Source organism: Panulirus ornatus, chromosome 58 (genome assembly GCF_036320965.1).
Source record: "Panulirus ornatus isolate Po-2019 chromosome 58, ASM3632096v1, whole genome shotgun sequence".
Lineage (NCBI taxonomy): Eukaryota > Metazoa > Arthropoda > Malacostraca > Decapoda > Palinuridae > Panulirus > Panulirus ornatus.
In genome coordinates, this window is record NC_092281.1 from 12,306,715 (window position 1) to 12,331,215 (window position 24,501).

Below are 24,501 nucleotides of genomic sequence, written 5' to 3' on the forward strand. Positions count from 1 at the left end.
AACCACAGATTCGTATTCAGCATACCGAAAAACATCTATGCTGAAATTCTCAAGAAAATCCATTTTTTGAATTAAATCAAGAAAAAATATTTCGCTCAGATTTTCAACTTCTTTAGATTTTAATGAAAATCTGCGTATAGATGTTATTTTACATGCTGATTAAGGATTTCTAGTCAAATGACAGCATTTCGCATTATTAATGCCTTTAATTACTCCTAAGATTAATTATAATAAAATTAGTATGCTAATTACTCGACTCGTTAGACGAATTTTTGGGTTTTAACCACAGATTCGTATTCAACATACCGAAAAACATCTATGCTGAAATTCTCAAGAAAATTCATTTTTTGAAAAAATCAAGAAAAATCCAAATATTTTGCTCAGATTTTCAACTTCTTCAGATTTTAATGATATATATCACAGTACAAACAAAAGAGCACCTGAAATTGATACTAATCTCACTGGACTTCAACGTTTACCAAAATTGGTACCTTACCGAGCAAGGGCTTCAGCAGAAAGATCTGAATCATCTGTGGTGTGAGTATCCCCATGGCCTCGCTGGTCCATGGCCATAACTTGACATTCAACCATCTCCGTAACATTCTCCTAAGGAAAATAAAATCTTTATATCAATACTGTTTCCTGTGACTGGATTCTGTTCCTGAACATTCTTTATCATTACAGTAATGACTGTCAAATTCCCTGAATCTACACAAAACACTTCTTAACAATGACAACATTCAAGTTAAACATTTTATCAATCTAGTAACTTAAATTTCCACATACTACAGTACTCTTATACTTTTTATACAAAACTTTTACCGAATAAAGAGGAAAAAGAAAAAAGAAATATGAATGTTTGAGGGAAACAGATTTGTAGAGATAATAAAATCACGAGCAGCAATGAAAAAAAGATGCTGTTGCCAGGAACAGATGCAGAAATGACCTCATTTACTTACATCTACTCTCAAGCTGTCATATATATATATATATATATTTATATATATATATATATATATATATATATATATATATATATATATATATATATATATATATATATATATCATCCCTGGGGATAGGGGATTAAGAATACTTCCCACGTATTCCCTGCGTGTCGTAGAAGGCGACTAAAAGGGGAGGGAGCGGGGGGCTGGAAATCCTCCCCTCTCGTTTTTTTTTTTTAATTTTCCAAAAGAAGGAACAGAGGGGGGCCAGGTGAGGATATTCCAAAAAAGGCCCAGTCCTCTGTTCTTAACGCTACCTTGCTAACGCGGGAAATGGCGAATAGTTTAAAAATATATATATATATATATATATATATATATATATATATATATATATATATAATGCTCCAAGACCAGAGCCGAGGCCTTTCTGTGGTTTCCTTCAACCACCGTTCAACTGCCTTGATCTAGCCCAATGACAGCACACTGTCCCCTGTAAATCATAGTGCTCCAATTCACTCTATACCTAGCATATTTCATACCCTTCTGCATGCTTCAACCTCATGCCTTCAAAGCATCTTTCACTCCATCCTTCCACATCCTTCTTGGTTATCCCATTTTCCTTGCTCCCTCAACTTGTGGCAGTTACTTTTCAGTCATCCTCCCCTCACTCATCCTTTCCAAAAGTCTAAATGCACACCCTCTTCAGCTCTCTCATAAATAATACTCTACCATTTCTTATTTGATCTACTGTCTTTATACCTCACACCATCCTAAAACATTTCATTTGCAAAACATTAATTTTATCCTTTACACTTTTGTCTAAGACCCATGCCTTGCATCCATACAACACTTATGGATGCTGACGAGAGCCCTCTTTCTAAACATTCCTTTATGAGTAAAGGCCTTTTCTCCTCACCCACCCTATAGCTCATCTTAGCTCCCATGGTTCTATTAGCTACCAAATCTATTCCTAAGTATTTGAAATACTTCACATCCTCCAAATTTTCACCATTCAAACTCAAACTCCAAAAAACTTTGTTTTTATTAACATTTACTCTCTAATATCTCCTTTTACACACTCTCCCAAACTCGGACAACAGTTTCTGCAATTTCTCACTTGAATCTGCCACAAGCCCCATACCATCAGCAAACAATAACTGACCTACCTCCCAAGGCCCCCACCCCCAGCAGACTACAAACCTGCTCTTCTCTCCAACCCTTGCATTCACCTCCTTCACCATCCCATCCATAAATAGAATAAACAGCCATGGTGACATCACTCACCCCTACCACAGATCAACCTTTGCCGTGAACCATTCTACCTGCTCTCACACATACCTTATTCTCTTGATAAAAAACTCCTCACTGCATCTAATAACATTCTTCCCACATCATATATTTGTAGTACTTTCCACTGAGAATCACTGTCAACTCTCATAAGATTTCTCTGGATCCATAAATGCAAAATACAAATCCCTCCCTTTCTCTAAGTATTTCTCACTCATTTTTCAAAACAAATACCTGATCCACACATCCTCTACCACTCCTAAAATAACACTTCTTTCCCTAACTTGATGCTCTGTACATGCCACCACCCTCTTAATCATGTATAAAAGTGTGTTTGTGTGTGTGTGTGTGTGTGTGTGTTGAAAAAATATTCAAAACATTTAAACTTACAGCAAAAAGGGACCAGGTAAGAGCAGAGTATCCTCCACCATGCAAGAGAAGCAATAGAGGACCAACTGTGCCACGTCTGTACACACGAAAAACATCACCACCTTGTAAGGCAATGTCCTCACTCCTGTCCCAGTATTTCTTCCATGATGCAGGTGTGTAGTCTCTTCTACCACCCATCAGGCCTCCACGTCCTCGATTACCTCGATTTGACCTACAAGCAAAGACGTTTGATTTGTAACAAGGTCTCTTTACAAAGTGACTGCGCCATACATGAAGTTCAAACCTTAATAATAACTGTCATTTTACTGAAATCACTATCACAAACCAATATTCAAACAAATAAGAAAACTGAAAAGTTTTTGCAAAACTGTTCTGTGCATTTTAAAGGCAAGAGAGTGCAAATGAAAATCATATCCATTTGGAAACACAGGTGACATAACATGACGAATGACCTGAGCGATGAAAAGGAACACCTGTCAACAACTGGTACAAAAATGAGGAAAAACACCATGTGAAAGGTAAAGAAATAAGTGATTAGGCATGATTTTAGTCAGACTGAGGAGGAGGATGGTGAGCATGAATACTGGAAGCCATCATATGTGTCCCTACTACCCACATGCTCAGCCTGCGTATGGTTATGAGGAACAGATTTTTGTACCAACTGTTAAAGCTGAAATAGATCAATGACACTGTCATGTGTTCCAAACATGTTTATGTGTGATCACTTGCCATTTCATGAGTTTGCTGCAGAGTAATGTATAAGATATCAAGCAACAATATCCACAATCTCTTTTCTTTGCAATAATAATGAAAATACAGGTAAATTTCAGCTGATGAGGGAAACTAGGAAAGTATTTCATAGGTTGTTCTGTCAATTTCTACAAAACTCCTCAATGACTGAGGTGAAGGCCTTTAACTTCACCATCACACATCACTATCATTCTTAACAATTTTACCCAAAGAAGACCAGTACCTAACAAGGAGTCTTCTGATGTCATTCAATGTTATCATATATCATCTCCGTCTCTCTAGCTCCACAATGTTACCTGTAACAGCATCATCGATTAAAGAAATACTTGTCAAATTTAAGTACATAACATGCTGACAGAATAGGATGTGGGCTGGACGAGTGCTACTCCAATAGTGCCGACAACTGGCGCAGAGGAGTACCAGAAGGCAGCAATGGGTGACATGACACTAACTTCACTCCACAGATATTAGTGTGAGTCATCATAACTTCCTTACGTGGTGCATCATGATATAATATTCCATTCCCTGCGCCTGTGGCTTCCTGAGAGATATAATTAGCCCGCCCCGTGTCCCACTAGCCATGGAAAGCTTTTACCTCCCATGGCTTCCTGACACCACATCCCACATCTCTTCCCTTGCATTAATGTTCATGGTATGTACGCCAAATGAGAGAGTGATAGGAAAGAATAAATAACAATGTTGGTTACAATGAAGTATGAGCCTACCCTGGTATGCCCGGGGGCCCCATGGGCGGCAGGGCATTCTTCAGCAGTGTCCGCCGTATGTCAGCCATCCTCCTGCAAACTGACCGCCTGCAACAACCTCAACTCCTACGGTCGTGACCACACTTTCTAACCAGAAACAAAATTAAGGATACTTAACCAGGTTTTCCGTCAGTCAGGGAGAAATTATGTGATGGATAACAGACTCAATTCTTTTCCAATAGATTATTTTCTGTCTCTACGGAAAGGTATGATGAAGTAAGATTATCGAATTATTATTTATATATACCCACAGTTACATCTTATATTTCAATATTAGGAATGTATGTGTTTCAATATTCTTATCATTTTCTGTGCTCGTATCTTCGTGTAAACAAAGTTTTTAAAGGCCGCCGAGCTGACCAGCTGGCGGGATATTTAAACAACTTCAAACTTCAAGAATTCAGAGAGCACTTGATTTTAGTTATCATACTCACTATCTATTATACAAATGTAATAAGAAATAAAAACAGGTACTGGAATTATGCAAATGGAAAGGGAAGGGAGATAGATATATTTCAACCAAGTGAGTAAAACGGTAAAAAGGAAAGTTTTGCTTGAGACAAGTCTGTGGTCTGAGAGAATACTGGAAAGATATTAGTTATACCAGATTAGGCACAATGCATGAACATGAGGCCCCTGAGGAGCTCAGGAAGCCAGCCACATTTACTGCTTGGGACCATTGATCATAAAGCAAATATTGTGGTAATGTGAACATTGACAATAATAATAATAATAATAATAATAATAATAATAATAATGATAATAAATAAAAGGGGTTGTGTGTATATCTGGCCTTTTGTTTGTGTGTGTCCGTGGGTATAGTGATGATGGCCTTCGCAGTGAAACTTACGGCTAACTGGGCTGCAGTGATGTCATTTGCAGCAAAGCTAAGGGTGTAGTAGAGCATGATGTTCCATTCGTGGTTTATCATTTTTCTCTGAACCTACCTCGATGAAGGTAAGGGTATGTGAAGATAAGAGTGTAGTCCAGAAAATTATAGGGAAGATTGTTAGGCTAAGGATACTTTAAGGGTGTGATAAGGAGTATAATGAAGATAAGGGTGTATCAAAGTACAGTACAGTGAAAATAAAATAATCCATTGAAAATAAGGATAATATGGTGAGATCTTTGCAGTGAAGACGAGGTGTAATGAATATGAGTAGAGTGAACACAAATGATCCGAGGTTAGTAAAGATGAGAGTGCAGTGAATAAGATTTGAGTGAACACAAAATGATCCAAGCTAGGTTGAAGGCCACCCTACAGTCAGTCTTAAACTTAGCTTAGTAAATATAGACATTTTGTAGTTATTATGTAGTGCAGATAAGAGGGTAGTGAAAATTAGGGTGCAGTCAAGATAATGGTATAATGGAGGTAGCTACAAGTGCAGGAAAATTCATGATTTTTTTTCTTTATACAAATTTGCCATTTCCCACAACAGTGAGGTAGCATCAAGAACAGATGACTGAGCCTCAGAGGGAAAAATCCTCACGGAGCCTGCATCTCTGTTCCTTCTTTTCGAAAAGTAAAAACTGGAGGAGAGGATTTCCAGCCCCTGCTCCTATTCGTTCTACAAAATGCAGAGAATATGTGGGAGGTATTATTTCTCCCCTATCCTCGGGGATAAGAATGTTTCTTACTATATCTAAATTTCTGACAGCAAAACTGATATCATTCCTAAGCATATTAGAGATTTCTGAGAAATTTTCAGACTAGGGGAGCATAAAAAGATTCTTGATGGAATAAAATTGCTAGGTTTGTCTTCTAGAAATGTTTATTGGTCAATAACTGCACATCAGGGAAAAAAAAAATGGGTGCATAATGATGAAAAATCCATGACCAGGTATGAAGAGAATCAAAAGTGTAAATACAAAAATCAAAGCATGATAATCATCAGTGCATTGGTCAAAGATTTTATACAAGCACTATGCAATAAAGGCATGTTTTCATGAAAAAAAAACAGTAGATACAAAAAATAAAGCAATATATGAATCTTTAAAAAGTACATATTGATTACTTGAAACATATATTACAAATATACTACCATATACAATGAACTATTCAACTTATCAGTTTCCATGAGTAGCTGAGCTATCTGAAGAGGACCTCTGTTCAGTTTTCTCCATTTTTCGTATCATGCTCTGGGCCCAATCCAAACCAAACCTATGCAATATTTCTGCCATGTCAGGTATTGAAGTTATTGAATCACTAGAAGAACTTCTCTGCAGCTGTTTGTCATGATTTTCAACTGAGTCACTTGAAACAGAAGATTCTTTAGTTGGTATATCTGTTGCATTACTGTGAGCTATTTCATGATGGTCAGAGGAAGTTAATGTACTCTCAAGATCTAAAGGAATATACCTGGATGTACCTCCTAAGTCCTCTTGTAGACAATATTCAGTACCCAAAATCTGTATAGATGGGTCTCCTTGTACTTTTTCCTGATCATATAGATCTGGGGAAGAATGTACACTTTTAGCATTCATGGCACTACCAACTTCCTCAGGTTTAGGCAATGATGCAGCTGAGGAAGATGAATGAACGTAATGTTCATTATCACATGACTGTATTCCTGAATGCTGTGTTATTTCTCCAAGTAATGAGGAAAACTCACTGGTATCTGAACCTAAGTAATTACTGATACCTGACTTCTGTGCATCTTTACAATGAGATAATTCTGAGTAACTGAGGTTCGATTTAAAATCCAAGGGTGTATGAAGGTGTGTGAACTTTTTTCCAAGAGCTTCCGAACTTCTCTCCTTGCCCATGTCATCTTCATTCCATGTTTTGGTCACTGTCGGTGTATGAAGTGTTCCCGGGTCATATCTGTTGGATAAAGATACTTGGCTTCCAGTATCATCCATTGAGGATTCGCATTCTCGGGATGGAGTTTGATAGCTGGCTGAACCACTTATGTTCAGATGACTTTCAGACAGATCTGAGCTACACTCATATATTGTACTAAGCCCAGCTCTTGGAAGTGTTCCCCTGAAATAAAGACAAATTTTGTATAATCTAAAGATCAAATATTTCATATTCTGCCCCTGCTTTAGAAGCAGTAACCTGAAAACCCTTACCAATGGTGAAGAAAAGAAGACTAAAATTCAGTAATGTAACAGGGTATGAACTGTATAAATCTGATATGAAATAAACTGACTAATTTCTAATTATCACCATTTATATACTAAATCTCCCAAATAAAATACAATTTACTAAGCTAGTTAAATATCACCATCATGGAAACTAGTTCTGATAACACAATTCCAAGAGAATTTGATTATTATCATATGCAACCCTAAGACCATTTTTATGGAGCCTTATGAGAGAAAAGTATTTTGAGTGCTTGGAGCCCAAACATGCAGGTGGTTGAAGGCTGAAGGGCAAGTACAAGATAGAGTGAATTGGAGTGATGTGGTATGCTGGGGTTAACATGCTGTCAATGGACTGCACCAGGGTATATTAAGCAGTCAGGGGGAAACCATTCAAAAGGTATGCAGAGCCTGGTTGTGGATAAGGGGTTGTGTGGTTGATGCATTATACATGACAGCTAGAGAAACTATGTAAGCTAATGAGACATTTCTTAATCTGTTCAAAGCACAACCTCAATAACACAAGTATAAAAAAAAAGAAGCTAAATGAAGTGTTGGAGCAGCCTAAATCATGTGGATAACAGTCTCTATTTTCAGTATATTATACATGATAGCTAGAATTATCATCCCTGTGGATAGGGGAGAAAGAATACTCCCCACGTATTCCCTGCGTGTCGTAGGTGACTAAAAGGGGAGGGTGTGGGGGGCTGGAAATCCTCCCCTCTTGTTTTTAAAATTTTCCAAAAGAAGGAACAGAGAAGGGGCCAAGTGAGGATTTCCCTCAAAGGCTCAGTCCTCTGTTCTTAACGCTACCTCGCTAATGTGGGAAATGGCGAATAGTATGAAAAATAAGCTAGAGTTATGTGTGCAAGTGAGACTGTTTCCTTTGTTACCAACACTACCTTGTTAAAGTTGGAAAGACAACTGAGAATAAGAAAAAAATATACATATATCAAATGTGACATATGAAATCTAATGACAAAAATTAATATCTAAATGCTTCTGAGAGCTAAATTCATTGACGAAAGTTAATATCTCAACACTTTTGAGAGCTAAATTCATAAGTTCAGGCAATTCTCTGCTTTTCACGAAATTATTAGAAAATTTATTACCTGAAACACATTTTGATGAAAAGTCCCCTTACAGAGTTTTGTGAAGCAAAATTCTTTCTGTACATAACATAATATCTCTATCAACAACATTAAGATCCATCCCTGAACATGTCAAATGAAAGATTTTTGGATAATAAAGCATTCCTACTCATAACCATTTGTGTCATATGAAGCTAAGTGGTTAAGGTTATCAAGGGATATACATTACTGATAAGCTTACCCAAATGAAACCTTTCTTGTTGACTTTATGCTGCTTGAGTCAGCTGGAATGGTAGTGGTTACTTCTGACCTATATCTAGGAAAAGAACTTGAAACTTCTGGCATCTTATCAGATGATTCATCTTGGAAGACATTATCCTTTTCCACCATCAAATCTTGTCTCAATTTCTGAAGTTTTCTTAGATTCTCAAGTATTTCCAATTGTGTCTGAAGATTTGATGTCTCATGTACTTGCTTTGTAGAAGATGAGGGTCTTGATTTATCTGATTGGGAGCAGGATGATACCATAGTATCTGGAGAGGAACCTCCAGTGTCATAGGAATTTGCAGTGGTGCTTGACAGAAGATACTGTGTAGCTTCATGGTTTGTTCTTGATTCCTCATTATAATGTTTACTTGGAACTGTATACTGTGTACTGTATCCTTCTGACGGATCACTGATATGACTAACTGACAACTTATCCAAACAAGAATTCTTGTTTTTTAATGAAGAATGGCAGCCTAACTTCACTGGAATCTCATCAATATCTGTATAACTAGAAGTGGAATTTGAATGAGATAATTCTTTGGGAGATGGGACATATGAATCAAAAGATGAGACTGTCACTGTATCATCTTCTTCCTTCTGGACTGATTCCATTAGCGTACTTAGGGAACTAACAGTAAAGCCTGATCCTTCAACAGATGATGCAGAGAGATTAAGCAGTTCATCTCCTTTCATTTTTAACAGCTTCTTCATGTAATACTGTAGTATTTCTTTCTTCTGCATTTCAAATTTCTCTTTCTTTCTTAATGGCCTTTTTCCACTACCTTCTCCTTTTAATTTCTCTGTATAAACATTAGGAGATGTAGCTTTCTCATGACTAGTATGTTGATATCTTTCATCAGATATCGAATCTAAGAGGTGCTGAACAGTTTTTCTCCGCTGCTGAATCTTTTTCAAATTGTCATAAACTTCTGAAGAAACTTTAGCTGTCGGAAGAGTTGATGGGGGACTTAGGTAATCTGTGCTACTGGTATCGGATGTTACATATTCTGCCGGCAAGTTAGTGAGTGACAAGGGATCAACTGTGGGCAATACATGTCTCAAATTTTCATTACTTTGTGTTAATGTTTTCCTTGAACTTCCACCACCAATGATATATACCTTTCCTTCAGTACCTTCTGCATTTGACTCCTGAAATGAACTTTTAGCAGAGGATGGTTGAGATGTGCTAGTTTGGTGTTTATTCATACTTTTGTCATTATAATAACCTGATAAGAGATGAACTGGTACAGTCTCAGCCATGTGTGGGTCTCCAAACTCTTCACTTAAAGATTTAGAGGGCAGACACTTTCTCCAGTTCAAGATTTTCTTTAAACTGTCACCAGTTTCCCCTGTTAAAACTTTACCAGTGGGAAAAGATGTTGGAGGACTTACATAAGTTGAGGTGCTTATTCCAGAGTTTGAATGTTGTACCGAATGTTTATTTGTTGGCAAATTATGTATTATCGGTGATGTGGGTCTAGTATACTCATCTGTTGATGACTGTGTTCCCATGGGGATTCCATTTATTCTTATGTCAGTGTCCTCTGAAATTGATTCTTGATATGAACTCATGGCAGAGGTAGGTTGAGATCCATTTCTCCATGAGACAACTGTGCTCTTACCATCTTGGTGGCCTTGAAAAAGATGAAATGGTACAGTCTCTGCCATGTGTATGTCTTCATCTTCACCAACAGGCCAAGATGCTCTGTGACTGTCTTGGTCAACATGGTTTTCATCATCAAGTGTTCCTTCCATAATGTCTTCCACACCATGTGATGTTATTTTTGTTGGAAGCTGATGAATCTCTGATGATACATCAGCTTTCTTTATGTGTGCTATAGCACTTTCATCTACAACTGTGTTGCCTTTATCATCACCTTCTTCAATTGTCTCTTCCTCTTCAGATAGAGATTTATATATACCTTGAAGAAGCTGTTGCCTTCGCTTTCTTATCTGTTCTAAGAAAGATTTCAAATCTTGAATTTCTGTGTTAAAGGTCTGCTGGTCACTTTCAATTTCTGTAGTCTCATCAGCTTCTGGAAAAATAAAAAGCATTATGGAATGAAGAGAAAATATGATGAAATAAAAACATAATTTTCTCTTTTCTTTCATGTATTTGGGAATGGATGACAGTGAGCAAGTATGAATATGTACATGTATATATATGTATATGTGTATTTAAATGTATTTATGCATATGTATATTTACATGCATGTGCATGTATGTTATGTAAGTGGATGTCTTTCTTTGTCTGTTTCCTGGTGCTACCTCACTAACGCAAGAAACGACAATCAAGTAAGAAAATATATATACATTTATATACAAACTAAATCAGCAAACTGAACAAACATAAAACAAAACTAGCTAATGGAAAATACCTTGAGGTGGATGGGCCTAATGATAATCATTTAGTTATAATATTTCATCTATTACATGATGAACAAAAATCTTAATTTTTCATCTATTACATGATGAACAAAAATCTGTTCTGCCATTTCTTTATTTTACATACGATTAGCTATCTAAACTTTTAAAAGTCCTTTACCCCTAGAATTTTATTGGCCCCATGTTGACCCCTGGACATTTATTGACCTCCTGCACTGTTCCATCAACCCCAGGGGATCTATAACAACCACTTTGAGAGCCATTAATCTAACACATTAAACAATCATTCAAAATAATCACGCCATCTAATCTTCACCTCTTCTTAGCCTTTTACTAATTTCCATCTGCTTCCTTCACTAATGCTCTTATTTCTTATCTTGCTCTTACACTATCCACTTCATTCCAAAATATTTTCTTATTCTCCCAGAAGTTTTCCATGTCATGCTATGTGACATGTTATTTCCTATGCCTCTCACAGACCTTACACCAAGTACACAAACTTTCATATCATTTCTCAACAAATGTATATCAAGCATATTCATTTCAAGCTGTTTTCCCTGTACCTAAACTGGAAATATCAATGGTCATCCTGGAGCTGAAAGTATGCATTTGCAGCACTTGTAACCACTTGCACCTATTTCACATAGCCTTTCAGCAGTCATTTTTCATGCGCATCCCCATATCTAGCCATCACTCATTACACTATATTTCCCACAAAAACAGATCATATTACCCAAAAGAATGAGCTTCCTTAGATCCTTATCCAAAGCTGTTTTTCAAAGTATTGTTAACTTTTCCCCCTCATTATCACTCCATGGTTCATACGCCATTGTTAATAACTTTTAATCAAACCTTTGTATCTTGTAATCTATTCTTTGAATATGTGAAATCAACCATATTTTTTAAAAACATTTCATCCAGAATTGTGCATTTTTCTCCAGACAGCCGTGTGTAAGAAAGCATCACCACTCAATCCTTATTCCATTCCAGTCTAATATTACAAGGTCTCTTAGCTTTGTCTTATACATACACACCTAAAACTCCTACATTACCTTTCCAAAAACAAAAAATTAGCTCAATATTACTTATAAAATCTGAAGAATCAGATGAAAGCTGGGTATGTTCACGAAAATCATCATCAGCTGGTAAAGCACTTTCTTGAAGAACTTTTTCCACAGCTTTCTCCATTTGTCTTTGCAGAGAGGCCTGACTTTTAAGCCTGGATTCTTCAGTCTCATTAACCTGCAAAAAGCATGTGGATTTACCATTTGATTTGTTTATCAAATCCTTTGGTATATCACCTATAACAAGAAATCATGACACTGCTTTTGTTACCACTGCTGGTGTACACATTTGAGCAGAAGAATTAAGAATAGAAAGAAGGGTTTAAGGATGCTACTGACCCTACAGGTAATGCAGAACTATGAGCAAAATGTAAATGATCTGTAAGCCCATGAAAGTTTGGAAGAACAATTAGAGAAGGAAGTTGGCCATGAGAGCAAGTGCTTGAAAGTGTATGTGAAGAAATTGGACTTAAATATGAAAAGCCATTACCAACAAAACATGCTTTTATCCAAATACCTGTACAGTCCTTCATGGATGGATGGGGAATAATGTTTTAACTATGACTACTGCTATGCAAAAAAAGAAAGGAAATGGATTATCTACCAACGCAATCTCTAACTGCATCTTACATGCATTTACCCACAGCAAAGGATGGTGACAAACAAAATTTCCAAATATGAGGGGCATTGCAGATCTCTTCATACTCTTTCAAAATGACATTTTGTCTCACACAAACTTTACATCACTGAATTACCCTTCCTTTAATATTCTCCATTTCCATCGGCTTTTGTTAACAGCATATTCTACTAACAGACCCTTCAGCCATACTCTATCTGCATATCTACCCCACATACATAGAAATCCAACAAAAAGTAAAATTCTTACTAATGATTTTCTGCCAAAGGACTGGATGACTAGAGTTGTAGCATCACATGATTATCGAACTTCAATATTGGGGAAGCTAGATAATCATGTAACAAGACTTCAACAGAGTTTGGTCTGCCCACCTAACCAACTCTTAAAGCTTTATTGCAAATGATGAGTTTATTGCACACACCAGTTACAAATGATTACGGATGATCACTGAGAAAGTATATAAAAATAATTAAAAAGTGAAAATCAAGAAATTCAAAGGCTTCTCAAAATAACTCAATAATCTTAAATCTTTCTCTTTAGATTAACAGTCATGTGGGTGAAACTCTGAAACCAAAAAAAGAAAAAACTGAAGCCATAATTCACTTATCTAATACTTACAGAAAGGTCAGTTCCCTTCAAATATGTAGAAAGCTGATGATTGTGCTGTGCTTGGTCTAGCTGGTTCATAAGCTGATGGTACATACGACAGAGACGTTCTTTAGCTAATGCCTCTCTACCCCGCTGCTGCCTTTTTCTCTCTTCCTCCTCTGCCTCCTTGCGATTCACCTCTTTCCTTGCTGCTTGAGCCTTTTCCTCCAATATAGCTGCTTCTTTTGCAGTGGGCTGTAAAAGCATGGTACTGATCAGAAAAAAAAAGAAAATATCTTTTTTTATTAACATTCACAGTTTCCCCACTTCAGCGAGGTAGCACCAGGAACATACAAAACAGCCATAATTACTCACATCAAATCTCAAGTTGTCATGTCTAATGCACTGAAACCATAGCCCACCATGCACAGATAATCCCCACATACCAATATGTCTTCTGACCACTTCATATACCCTGATTCATCCCAGTGACTGAAAGTTGCCCCAAAATATACCACAATGCTTCAATTTGCTCCATTCCAAGCAAGCCTTTCACCATCCTAAATGTTCAAGCCTCAATATCTAAGTGCCTTTTCCACTTCATCGTTCCATCTTCTCAGTCTTCCCCTCCTTTCACTTCTCTCAGTCTTTCTTTTCAAAAATATTACTTTTATTATCATTATCATTACTAAGAAAGTGAGGTATATGTGCATGTAGGATGAGAGAGGGGTGAATAGTTCCTGGTGAAGAGGGTCTGTGGCTGGGATGTGATGTCACCATGACTGTTTAACCTGCTTATGGATGGGTGGTGAGGGAGGTAACTGTGAGGATCTTGGAGAGAGGTAGGTCTGCAGTCTCTTTGAGAGAGAAGGCTTTGGAGATGAGTCAGTTGCTCTTTGCTGATGACATGGCTCTCACAGCAGATTCAAGTGAGAGAGTTCAGAAGCTGGTTTTAAAGTCTAGGAAAGTGAGTGAAATGAAAAAAATGGGACTTAATTTGAATAAAAGCATGGTTATTAAGTTTTGCAGTAAAGAGAGACAGGTTGGTTAGAGTGAGTTTCAATGGAAAATTGTGGGGAGAGAGGGAGATCAATGTTTGTGAGGGCAAAGATGGGGATGTTTAATGGCATGATAAGGTTGAGGAGAGGAGTCATAGTAAGAAGAGAAAGCTGAAGAGAATATGCTGAAAAGATGTGGAAATATGAAGGGGAAGAAGCTGACTAAGAGCAAAAAGGCAAAGGGGGATACCAAGAAGGTGGTGGAAGGATCAAGTAATATAAGCTTCAAGTGTTTGATGCCTAAATGTGCAGGATGGTGTAAGGTGTGCATAGAATACAGAGAAATGGATCTATGTCGTATACAAAGGGCAACTTACTGTTAATAAAGTGAACCAGGGTATATAAAGTGGTCAGGGTAAAGCACCGAGGTTTGTAAGGTCCTTGCAGATAGGGACTTCTGGTTGCAGTGCATCATACAAGTCATCTAGAGAGTTGATGTATGTAAATGAGGCTACTCTTTGTTCCTGGGGCTACCTCACAATGATGGAAAACACCAAATTAAATTTGAAAAGAGAATAATAAAGAAAATAAAGTACAATAGAGAAAAAGATGAAATTAATTTTACAAATATTTGAAAACTATATCATGGCAGTACCATTCAGTAAAAATTCATAGACATATGATGGCAATCTAGTATGAAAAAAAAAATTATGTGAATGGGTAAGATATGATAAGGTAGGATTAAATTTTTCAATGGTGTGTTGTTAACAGGAATCAGAATGTTGAAGGATGATTAGATCCTTACAATTACTTATCATTTATACATTGGCATGTTTATTAGAGGGATGGATATTGTTTTTGTGGAGGCTTTCCAGGCAACTAAGAGAAAACTGATGAACAGGTGATGGTTTTTAAATGAAAAATGGCTCACTAAGAAAAATTCTTACCTTACAATTCACAGCAGAAGAGTTAACCTTAATGTGATATATGAACAAACAAACCAAACTGGTAAAAACTGACAAGAAGAAAAAATACAGGAACAAAATAATCACATGATATTCAGCAACTCCTAAATAAAAGAATATGAGGAAAATAAAAATACACTGTTAAAAAAATCAACCTTAATTCCTTTAGTATTGGGCTCCTCTAGGGCTGCAAAATTTTGTAAATCATATGAAAGATACTAAAGCACAAATCAGATGTACATACCTTTGTAGACTTTACTTCCTTCTCAATTATTATATTCTTTGGCACATAATTAGTTGTTGTAAAAGTGCCAGCTTCATAAAACTGCACTGTTGGTACTTTCTTTTCAACAACACTCCTGAAACAAGAACTACACTTTCTGTACACAGGAAAGATACCAAAGCAATATGGAACAACATGTACAAGGACAAACAACCCAATCACCATGGAAAAAAGTGTACTACTTGGTCACGATGAAAAAATTCCTCATTTTGGTTTCTTTATCCACATCATACTGATTTAGCTTAAAAGTTCCTGACTGACATAAACATTCAATTTATTATTTTCAGAACTAGCATTCTATGAAAGTCCATGATAAACAAGTCAAATATAAGAAACCATGCCATACATTTCTTTATCATTTAATGTTCTGATGAAAGTTCTGAGGCACATACCTCTTCTTTTTGAATGCCTCAGGTGTTGGTAAATTAGCAACACGATTTGCTCTAAGCTTTTCCCAATGAAGGGCATCTTGACGCTGTTTAAGTAGCTTATTCTTTTCATGGTATTGCTGAAGCTGTTGTTCCCTGTGTACCTTTCTTGCCTGAGCTCCACGCCTCTCAGCCTCCTTTTTGTTATGCTTGGCACGTTGCCGTAAAACTTCACATGCATCTGGCTGAAAAGGTATTACTTTTCCATCATAATATAACCTCACAAAAATGGGAAACATCAAATCAATATGAAAAAAGAATAATATGTAGACATAGAGAAAATGATAAAAATAGCTTTGCATATATTGGAAAACTATATCATTTGTGTCTGAGAATAAAAATGGGCTTGTACAACTTAAAAGACTTTTTAATGAGCCAAGGAATATAGTGCTCTAAACTCACTTTCAAAGCCTGACAAAATAACTTAGTAAAATTTCCATATAGCTAAGTATAACAAGACACCCAGCACTCTTGACTACACATCAATAATTAGCTGCGGATGTATCACGTACTTAAAGCTCTACCATGCTACCGATCAGCCAACAGATGGAGTTATTCCATCCTACACCTTATTCAACATGTAACAGACTGCATCTGTTCATGCTCAGTGAGTATAGGGAAAGTTGGGACACCAAGATTATCCTTAGCCATTGTTATCTCGATAAAGTGAAGAGTGTCTTAAGATTTCAAAAGGTCACATTCTAAATTTGACAATATTCTATGAATGAAAGTGCTCTGAATGACCATAGTTGACCAGTGGATGGTGACAAACCATTCATTCTCTCCTTAGACTACAGATGTTATGATAATCACACATGATATGGGTTTAATAAAAAAAAAAAAAAGCATTTAATCATTATCATCCCTGGGGACAATAGAGAAGTAAAAAGACTACTGATGCATCTCTTGCATGTCATAGAAGTCAGCTAAACCAATGCTGAAGTGCCCAGGGGAGGGGAGGGGGTGGATTTTCCCCTCCAATACCTTTATTTTCCAAAAGAGGGAACAAAGGTAAGGGCCAATTGAGGATTTTTCCTCTAAGTCTCAGTCATCCACTCCTGATGCTACCCTACCAAGGCAAAAAACAGAAGTAAGATATGAAAGAAAGAATTTTATTATATATATGTCATAAATATCTGGGGAAGGGTCCTTCTTAGAGTACCTCAGGACATTCCTATCAAAAAACATGTCAACACAGTTTCTGACCACAATATCAACCTCTGAAACTATTATCTTGTATCATCAAGTGATGGACTGTCTTGGACTGTTGCTTAAAATGTCACTAGTTTCCCTTGCTGATGCACTATAATCATATGTTTATCATTAGGAAACAGTGATTCATGATTAACACACAATGATAAACAGATACCATGTTTATGAACATGAGATCATAAATTAACATTTTGGGCTAATGTTGCATCATAATGAGGGCTCTCCTATTTTCAAGTATAATTATGTGATATGAACTTATAAAAGTACATGGAAGAGAGTTTGCATTCAGCATCCTGTTTCAGGAGTGTCCAATGGAGTAAGAGGATATGAAAAGGCATACTGCAAAAACTTCAGGAACCTACCTGTCTCTGAGCCTGTTCATGAGCTTCTCCAAGAGCCTGAAGACAGTCATTATACTCCTGTCTTAACTGATGAACTTGGTTCTCTTTTTCTGCTTTATATTTGAGATGCAACTCTTGTCTCAAATCCTGGAGCATGCGCAATTTTTCATTTCGTATTGCTTCACGAATACGCTTAGCTTCCTCTTTTGACTGTTCCCGTACCTGCAACAAACCTTCATTAAACATTTTGTATAAAGCCTCCTACTCTGAAACTCCTTAATTTTCTTTGTTAGACTACAAAGATTAGAGCTGATATACAAAGTAAATCAAATCACATGACATAGACCATGTACATGTAACATAAGCTACAGAAAGTAGGGACTGCTTTATTATTCACCATTCACTTTTTAACACTACATTATGAAAATGCATCATTTGATTACAAGAAGAAGGATGTGCTCTCCCAACTCATGAAATGGTGGGTGTCAAAAATCTAACATTTAGTTGTCAAACTAATAAAATAAAGTAGAATTTTGGGAAATCATCAACTCTCCTGATGCCCATCATATACATAAAGTTGTCTACCACTAAATACTTCTGAGATTGCTAGAATCTTTCAAGATACTGATGCAATTCATCTGATAACGAAGCAGCTTTCATTAATATTATTCCTGTATTTCTTATCCACATTATATCCATATCAGAAATTTTGACTCTGTTCTGGACATCACATAGTTTAATCATGGAGCATGAAATATCCATAGAATCTTAGATATATACAATAATGTTTTTGTGACTATTTTAACCTATGTAAGCTACAAGAAACCCCATGAAGCATGTGCTGTGTTCATATGCCACATAGTATGAACTATGAGGCTAAATCATCAATAGCTTACAGAAACTTTACATTAAAGACCCCCTTTCTATTGAAAAGGTTCTTGCTGTTGTCCACATTTCTCCATCATTTTATGTTTAATTGACTTACTTTCCATGAGCAACACTATTCTACTCAAGGGGAGTACTCTGGTGCTATAAGCTGGAGAAAAAGACTTTCACTACACAAGGAAATGTTAAATATTTTGGGAAAAGATCTCTACAATTTCTACATATTTCCTGTGTGTCATGAAAGACAACTAAAGGGGACACAGGAGAAAAAATACTTCTTATGTATTCCCTCTGTGGTGTAGAAGGTGACTGAAGGGGTAGGAGAAGGGGGCTGGAAACACTCTCCTCCTCTTATTTTCAATTTCTAAAAGTAGAAACTGAAGAAGGAGCTAAGAAAGAGTGCTCATTTTTCTTGAAGGCTCAAGCTGGGGTGTCTGAATGTGTGTGGATGTAACAAAGATAAGAAAGGAATACAGGTATTCAGTTTGAGGAGATGAATCTGGATGTTCTGGCTATGAGATAAACAAAGCTTAAAGGGAATGGCGAAGAATGAAACGGAAGTGTCTTAGGGGTAAAGTCTGGGGTTGGTGTAAAGGCGAGAGCTTAGGAAAGGGTAGTACTGCTACTGAAGGAAATGTGGTGGGCATGTGTGAAAGCATTTACAGATATGAGACCCAGACTCATAAAATGATGTGGAATGTTTTGGACGTGGAGGTATGTGAAATGAAAGTCATGAAAATTGGTTTGATGAAAAGAGATGTGGTGAAAGCGTTGTGTAAGATGAAGTGAGCAAAGCAACCGGAGAGGATGAGATTGCAGTTGAATTTCTTAAGAAAGGGAGGGAATGTGGTGTTTGTTGATTGATTGGTTAGGATTTTCAATGTGTGTATGGATCACAGCGAGGTCTGAGGACCGGCAGAATACCTGTACAATGTTACTAAAGGGGAACCATTATCCATTCCTGGCGACCATGCACACAATAATTACTCTTCGTCATATGATTTCATACCTTTGGTAAGATATATGTAACGCCACAGCAGTATTACGCCCATGTCGGTGATTCATAAGTCCTGTTGCTTTGCCAGTCCCCACTATGTCCACCTACCTGTTGAATCCTGAACACCTTCCACTTGTCCCTCTCCTCCCGTAAGGCTGCCTCAAGTTCATTTGGGCTTAAACGCAATCTTGAGGTCAAGTTTTTCTCCATATCATCTTCTAGAGCACTTGACACGGAAATCCCTTCGCCTCTTTTTCTTTAACAAGTTTTACATATGTTGTAGACATCGGCCACATTCCAAGTCCGTGTGGTGTTGTTTTGAACTGTTGTATGACGTCATGATGTCAGCTGGTGCTGTCATGGCGGTGCAGACCTTCGTACCTCAGACACCAACAGTTGACGTACCAGGACCGATCTAACCCTCGATCAATAATATATATCATCTTATCAAAGTAGATAATAACATCATGGGTCATGTTCATAGTAAGAGTGTATGTGGTCTTAGAATTATTCTTATCTGAAAAAAAGGCATTAAAGATTTTTTTTAGTAGTGAAAGTAACGAGACGCCTTAATGATCCTGGGGATCCAAACCACCACATAACATACTTCTTTTTGATATAGGAAAGGTGTGTGAGGCTTGACTGAGGATACAACGTTCTGATGTCGGAGTATCATGCATTTGAACTAGAGAGTACGTGTATGCAAATGAGGTCATTCTTCGTCGGGTCCTGGCGCTACTCTGCTGACGCGGAAAACGGCGAAGCATGAAATAATATTTAACTTGTATACAACGATTCGTGGCTTAATGACTACTAGACAGTCGATAATCATTAAATACAACTAGATACCCAAGTTCAACATTTTTGTTTGTACAACAGACATAATAGGGCCTGCAACTCAGCTGACTTAAAGCATTAAATAACAGGTTAAGCTTATTACTTAAGCTGACCTGTCTTAATGAGTAACATCTAAAACCCATTCCCTAACCTGACCTATCCTAAGGAGTAACAACATAAAGTAATTCCTTAAGCTGACTTGTTCTAATGAGTAAAAAATTTAAGCTTTCCCTTGGGCTGACATACCCTAATGGGTAGCAAATAGCTATTCCCTCAGATGACCTATTCTAATGAGTAACAACCTAAAGCCACTACCTAAGTTGACCCATCATATAACATTAAAAAAACACACTGGCGATCTAGGCTTCAGTCTTATCAGCTGCTAGTGTCGTTACAGAGAACAGGGTATGACGTCATTACCTCCCTCACAGATCCCCCACACATCCAACCAGTATGATATTGACAAACTACCCACACAGGTCATCTGACCTGTACTAAACAACCGACCTACCATCTCACTCTTAAATTCCAGTCCACCAGAAATACACTCATCAGAAACCACACTCCCTAGACAAACACCGAGTCACACTCTTTCGTGTATTCTCTTGGCCATTACCTGACAACATTACATCAGCACATCGTCAACAATTTATTCTGCCTGAGCACATCGTCAGCATGACAGCCAGCCCCCACCACCATCAGGGCATGATGACTGGCCTTCAGCACATCGTCAGCACGACACCCCGACCATCAACACGTCAGCATATAACCTCCTCCTGTCTATCATCAGTCAAGGAGTCTATCATGATCATCATCACCCGTCATCGTCAGCACGTCAGTATGTGTGGCTCAATACGTCATGGAGACCCGTGCTGCTTCATGGTCAGACGTGGGGTTCCATGACCTGAATCCTGAGTAGGGATGACAGGGGTGACGAGTGGCTGAGCATATTTGTCGCCAGACTTACCTCCTCTGCCCGCCGCCGCCACCGCTGCTTCCTGGTCACTAAAAAGGTCGTAGTTGGCTTGTGGATGGTGGTTATGGTGGATGGTGGTTGGGTGGTTGTGCTGATTGTGGGATGGTGGTTGTGGTAGGTGATGGTGTGGTTAAGCGTGGAGGTGGTGCTGTGTTGAGTGGTGGTAATCGAAGTCAAATATTAAGCTGATGATAATAATCAGGTGGTGATAATTGTAGTATGGTGTTGGGTATGTGATAATCGTAGATGGTGTGAGGGTGGTGGTGATCATAATATGGTGATAAAGTGGTGGTAATTATAATATTGTGCGAAGATGGTGGTAATCGTAGTATGGTGTTAGGGTGGTGGTAAGCATTATACGGTAGTGGTGGTAACGATAGCATGGTGGTGGTAATTGCGATATGGTGTTAGGGTGGTGGTAATTGTGGTATGGTGTTAGGGTGGTGGTAATTGTGGTATGGTGTTAGGGTAGTGGTAATTGTATGATGTTGTTCATGTGTTGATAAACGTTGTATAGTTTGAGTAGATATGACCACATTATGGTGTCAGGTTGGCTGTAATCGTAATACCAGTTTAGGGTGGTGATAATGGTGTCATAATGGTAAGGTGGTAGAAATCATCATATATTGTTAGTGTGATATGTTGTCTTCGTAAGATAAAGATAGAAAAGCCATTTCAAAGATAGTCTTGATGGGTAAGATCAATTACTCTTTTTATTTCATTTGAAATGAAACAAATCAGATCAAATTTAACGTGATCATGTGAATATTCTCATCAGCCATTTCGTTGCTCAGTGATCATAGATGTCTATCACATGGAAATGTGTGTACTTATGGATGCATTTGGGCGAAATGCTCTTTTTTATTTCTTAAGGCGATATAGTTTTTTTTTCTTTAGCATGTGCGACTGTTCCAACATTTAACATGTTAAAAATAGGACTGGGCTGTGGCTGTTGTGCTGTTAAAAACAATATTGTCACACATTAAGGTTAATCATAATTTACCCAATGTAGTTAAGCCTCTAAGAATATAATTCATTTTCTTCAAAAGTAACATAAGAGAAAATGTCAAGAAATGCTGTTATATAAGTGGTAGACTTAAACAGAATATAGTTACTGGGGTGACAGGAATATCCAAAATTTTTCTGTCATAATTGTATCAAAGGTTCTGTTAGATATACTTCATGGTGAAATAAATTATATAAACATCTGCTGATCCCCTACATTTGACTATGTAAATTACCTGGAGAAAATGACACAACCCCAATGGATCACAGTGTGGCCATATTTATCTGTCTTGGAGAAAGGTAGATAAGCCTTGACAGTACGTGATCCACCAAGTGGTGCGAGGGACCATAAGGAAAAATGAGACACAGTGGACTATTTTCATTATGTGTATAGCCTCATATATATATATGGGTAACATTTGTCTCATATTAGGTTGTAAAATCTGTATATATGTCCCATTAACATATTCTGCGTGTACAGCAACGTGTGATGGAGGACAGTGTGGGTAGTGGCAGTGGCGTATACCACCACTGGGGCCCCCAGCTGCCGTCAGGTTGGTACCACCACTGTGGACCCTATCACCTCTAGGAACACTGTAAAATCACTGGAGGACCACCGGAGAAGCTTGAGGTACCTGAGGAGCCACTGGAAGACCACAGGGGACACCACCTACAAGGACATTGGAGACGCACTTACAGTCCATGCAGCCACTGAAGAACCACTGGGGACGTACTAGCCGTCCGTTGGGCCACTGGAGACATACAGCATGTGTGGGGCTACTGCGGATGCACTAGCCGTCCGTGTGCTCACTGGAGAAACACTGGGGACGCACTAGACAACCGTTGGGCCACTGGAGGGCCACAAAGGACGCACCAACTGTCCTTGCAACTGGAGGACAACTGGGGACGCACTAGCCGTCCGTGGGACCACAGGGGACGCACTAGCCGTCCGTGTTGCCACTGGAAGACCAATGAGGATACACTAGCCGTCTGTTGAGCCACTTAAGAAGTACTAACAGTCCGTAGGGCCACTGGATGACAACGCAGGACGCAGTTGTCATTCAAGACAACACTGGGAACGGAATGACAATTCGTGGCCACTGGAAAACCACTGTGGATGTACTGGCCGTCAATTGAGCCACTGGGATGGCACTAACAATTAGTAAGGCTACTGGGGACATACTCGCCGTCCGTTGGGACACTAGAACCATTGGAGTCACACACTAGCTCTCCTTGGGGGTCACTGGGGAAATACGTCTCTGTGGAGCCACTAGGAAAACACCTGCCGTTCTTGGTGGCCCCCTGGAGAACCACTGGAGACGCACTGTTTGTTTGTGGAACCACAGGAAGAACTCTGGGATGTACTGGCAAATTGTGCCACTGAAGGATCACTGGGGATGTCCTGGTCGTCCATGAGGCCACTGAAGATGCAATAGCCGCCCGTGAGACCATTGGGGATGCACTAGCCATTCGTGAGACCATTGGGGATGCAGTAGCTGTCCGTGAGTCCAATGGGGATACACTAATCATTCGCGAGGCCACGGGGTACGCAGTAACCGTCCGTGAGACCACTGGAGATACACTAGCCATCCGTGGGGTCACTGGGGAGGCACTCGTCGTCTGCAAGGCTACTGGGGATGTCTTAGTCGTCCGTGAGGCCACTGGGAATGTACTAGCCGTCCGTGAGTCCACTAGGGGACGCAGTGGCCATACATGAGGCCACTGGGGATGTACTAGCCGTCCTTGAGGCCACTGGAGATGCACTAGCCGTTCCGTGGGCCATATCATCAGTCCGTGATTTTGCCAGGAACACGCTAACCATCCGTGGGACCAATTGAGGACACACTAGGTGTCCAAGGGTCACTAAAGGCCCAGAGGTCACATTAGCCGTCCACAGGACCACAGTCGTCCGTGGAGGAGGAGGGAGGGGACTTTGGGGTCACACTAGCCGTCCGGAGAGCCATTTGGGTCACATTTACCCACCCGTGGGGGGCCACTGGTCGTCCGTGGGGCCACTAAAGGATCACTGGGGACACATCAGCCGCCCGTAAGGCCACTGGCAGACCACTGGAAATACTCGCCCGTGGGCCGCTGGGGTTACACGAGCCGACCTGCGGCCAGTGGAGAGCCACAACCGTCTGTGGACCACTGGGGATAAACCTGCCGTCCTTGGGGGACTCTGAAGGAGGCATTTGCCACCCGTGGCAACACCGGAGGATCACATTACACGCCAGTGGGTATAATGGAGGACCACTGGGAGGCACTTGTCACCGTGGAGTCACTGGAGGACCATCGGGGACACAATAGCCGCCCG

General features: G+C 38.9%; 2 protein-coding genes across 3 annotated transcripts in view; both read right to left on the minus strand.

Annotated features, from left to right (window-relative positions):
- Positions 1–4,311, minus strand: part of LOC139766515 (protein phosphatase methylesterase 1) — a 36,159-nt gene extending 31,848 nt beyond the window's left edge. Inside the window, exons 1-3 of one of the 2 annotated variants that reach the window (XM_071695242.1) lie at positions 4,103–4,297; positions 2,628–2,838; positions 497–606 (exon numbers count right to left, since the gene is read on the minus strand). In XM_071695242.1, the coding sequence (XP_071551343.1) occupies positions 497–606; positions 2,628–2,838; positions 4,103–4,170 (389 nt within the window). In that variant the 5' untranslated portion in view covers positions 4,171–4,297. Of the gene's footprint in view, positions 1–496; positions 607–2,627; positions 2,839–4,102 lie in introns of both variants that reach the window. The other variant, XM_071695243.1, reaches the window with a different exon arrangement.
- A 1,822-nt stretch (positions 4,312–6,133) lies between these two features.
- LOC139766516 (uncharacterized) lies at positions 6,134–19,705 on the minus strand. Its single transcript, XM_071695244.1, has 8 exons — positions 19,478–19,705; positions 17,509–17,709; positions 15,899–16,119; positions 15,468–15,582; positions 13,291–13,515; positions 12,057–12,213; positions 8,561–10,622; positions 6,134–7,127 (listed from the first exon to the last, which is right to left on the minus strand). The coding sequence occupies exons 1-8, from the start codon at positions 19,577–19,579 to the stop codon at positions 6,209–6,211; spliced, it is 4,002 nt and encodes a 1,333-aa protein (XP_071551345.1). The 5' UTR covers positions 19,580–19,705; the 3' UTR covers positions 6,134–6,208.
- Positions 19,706–24,501: the final 4,796 nt, after the last annotated feature.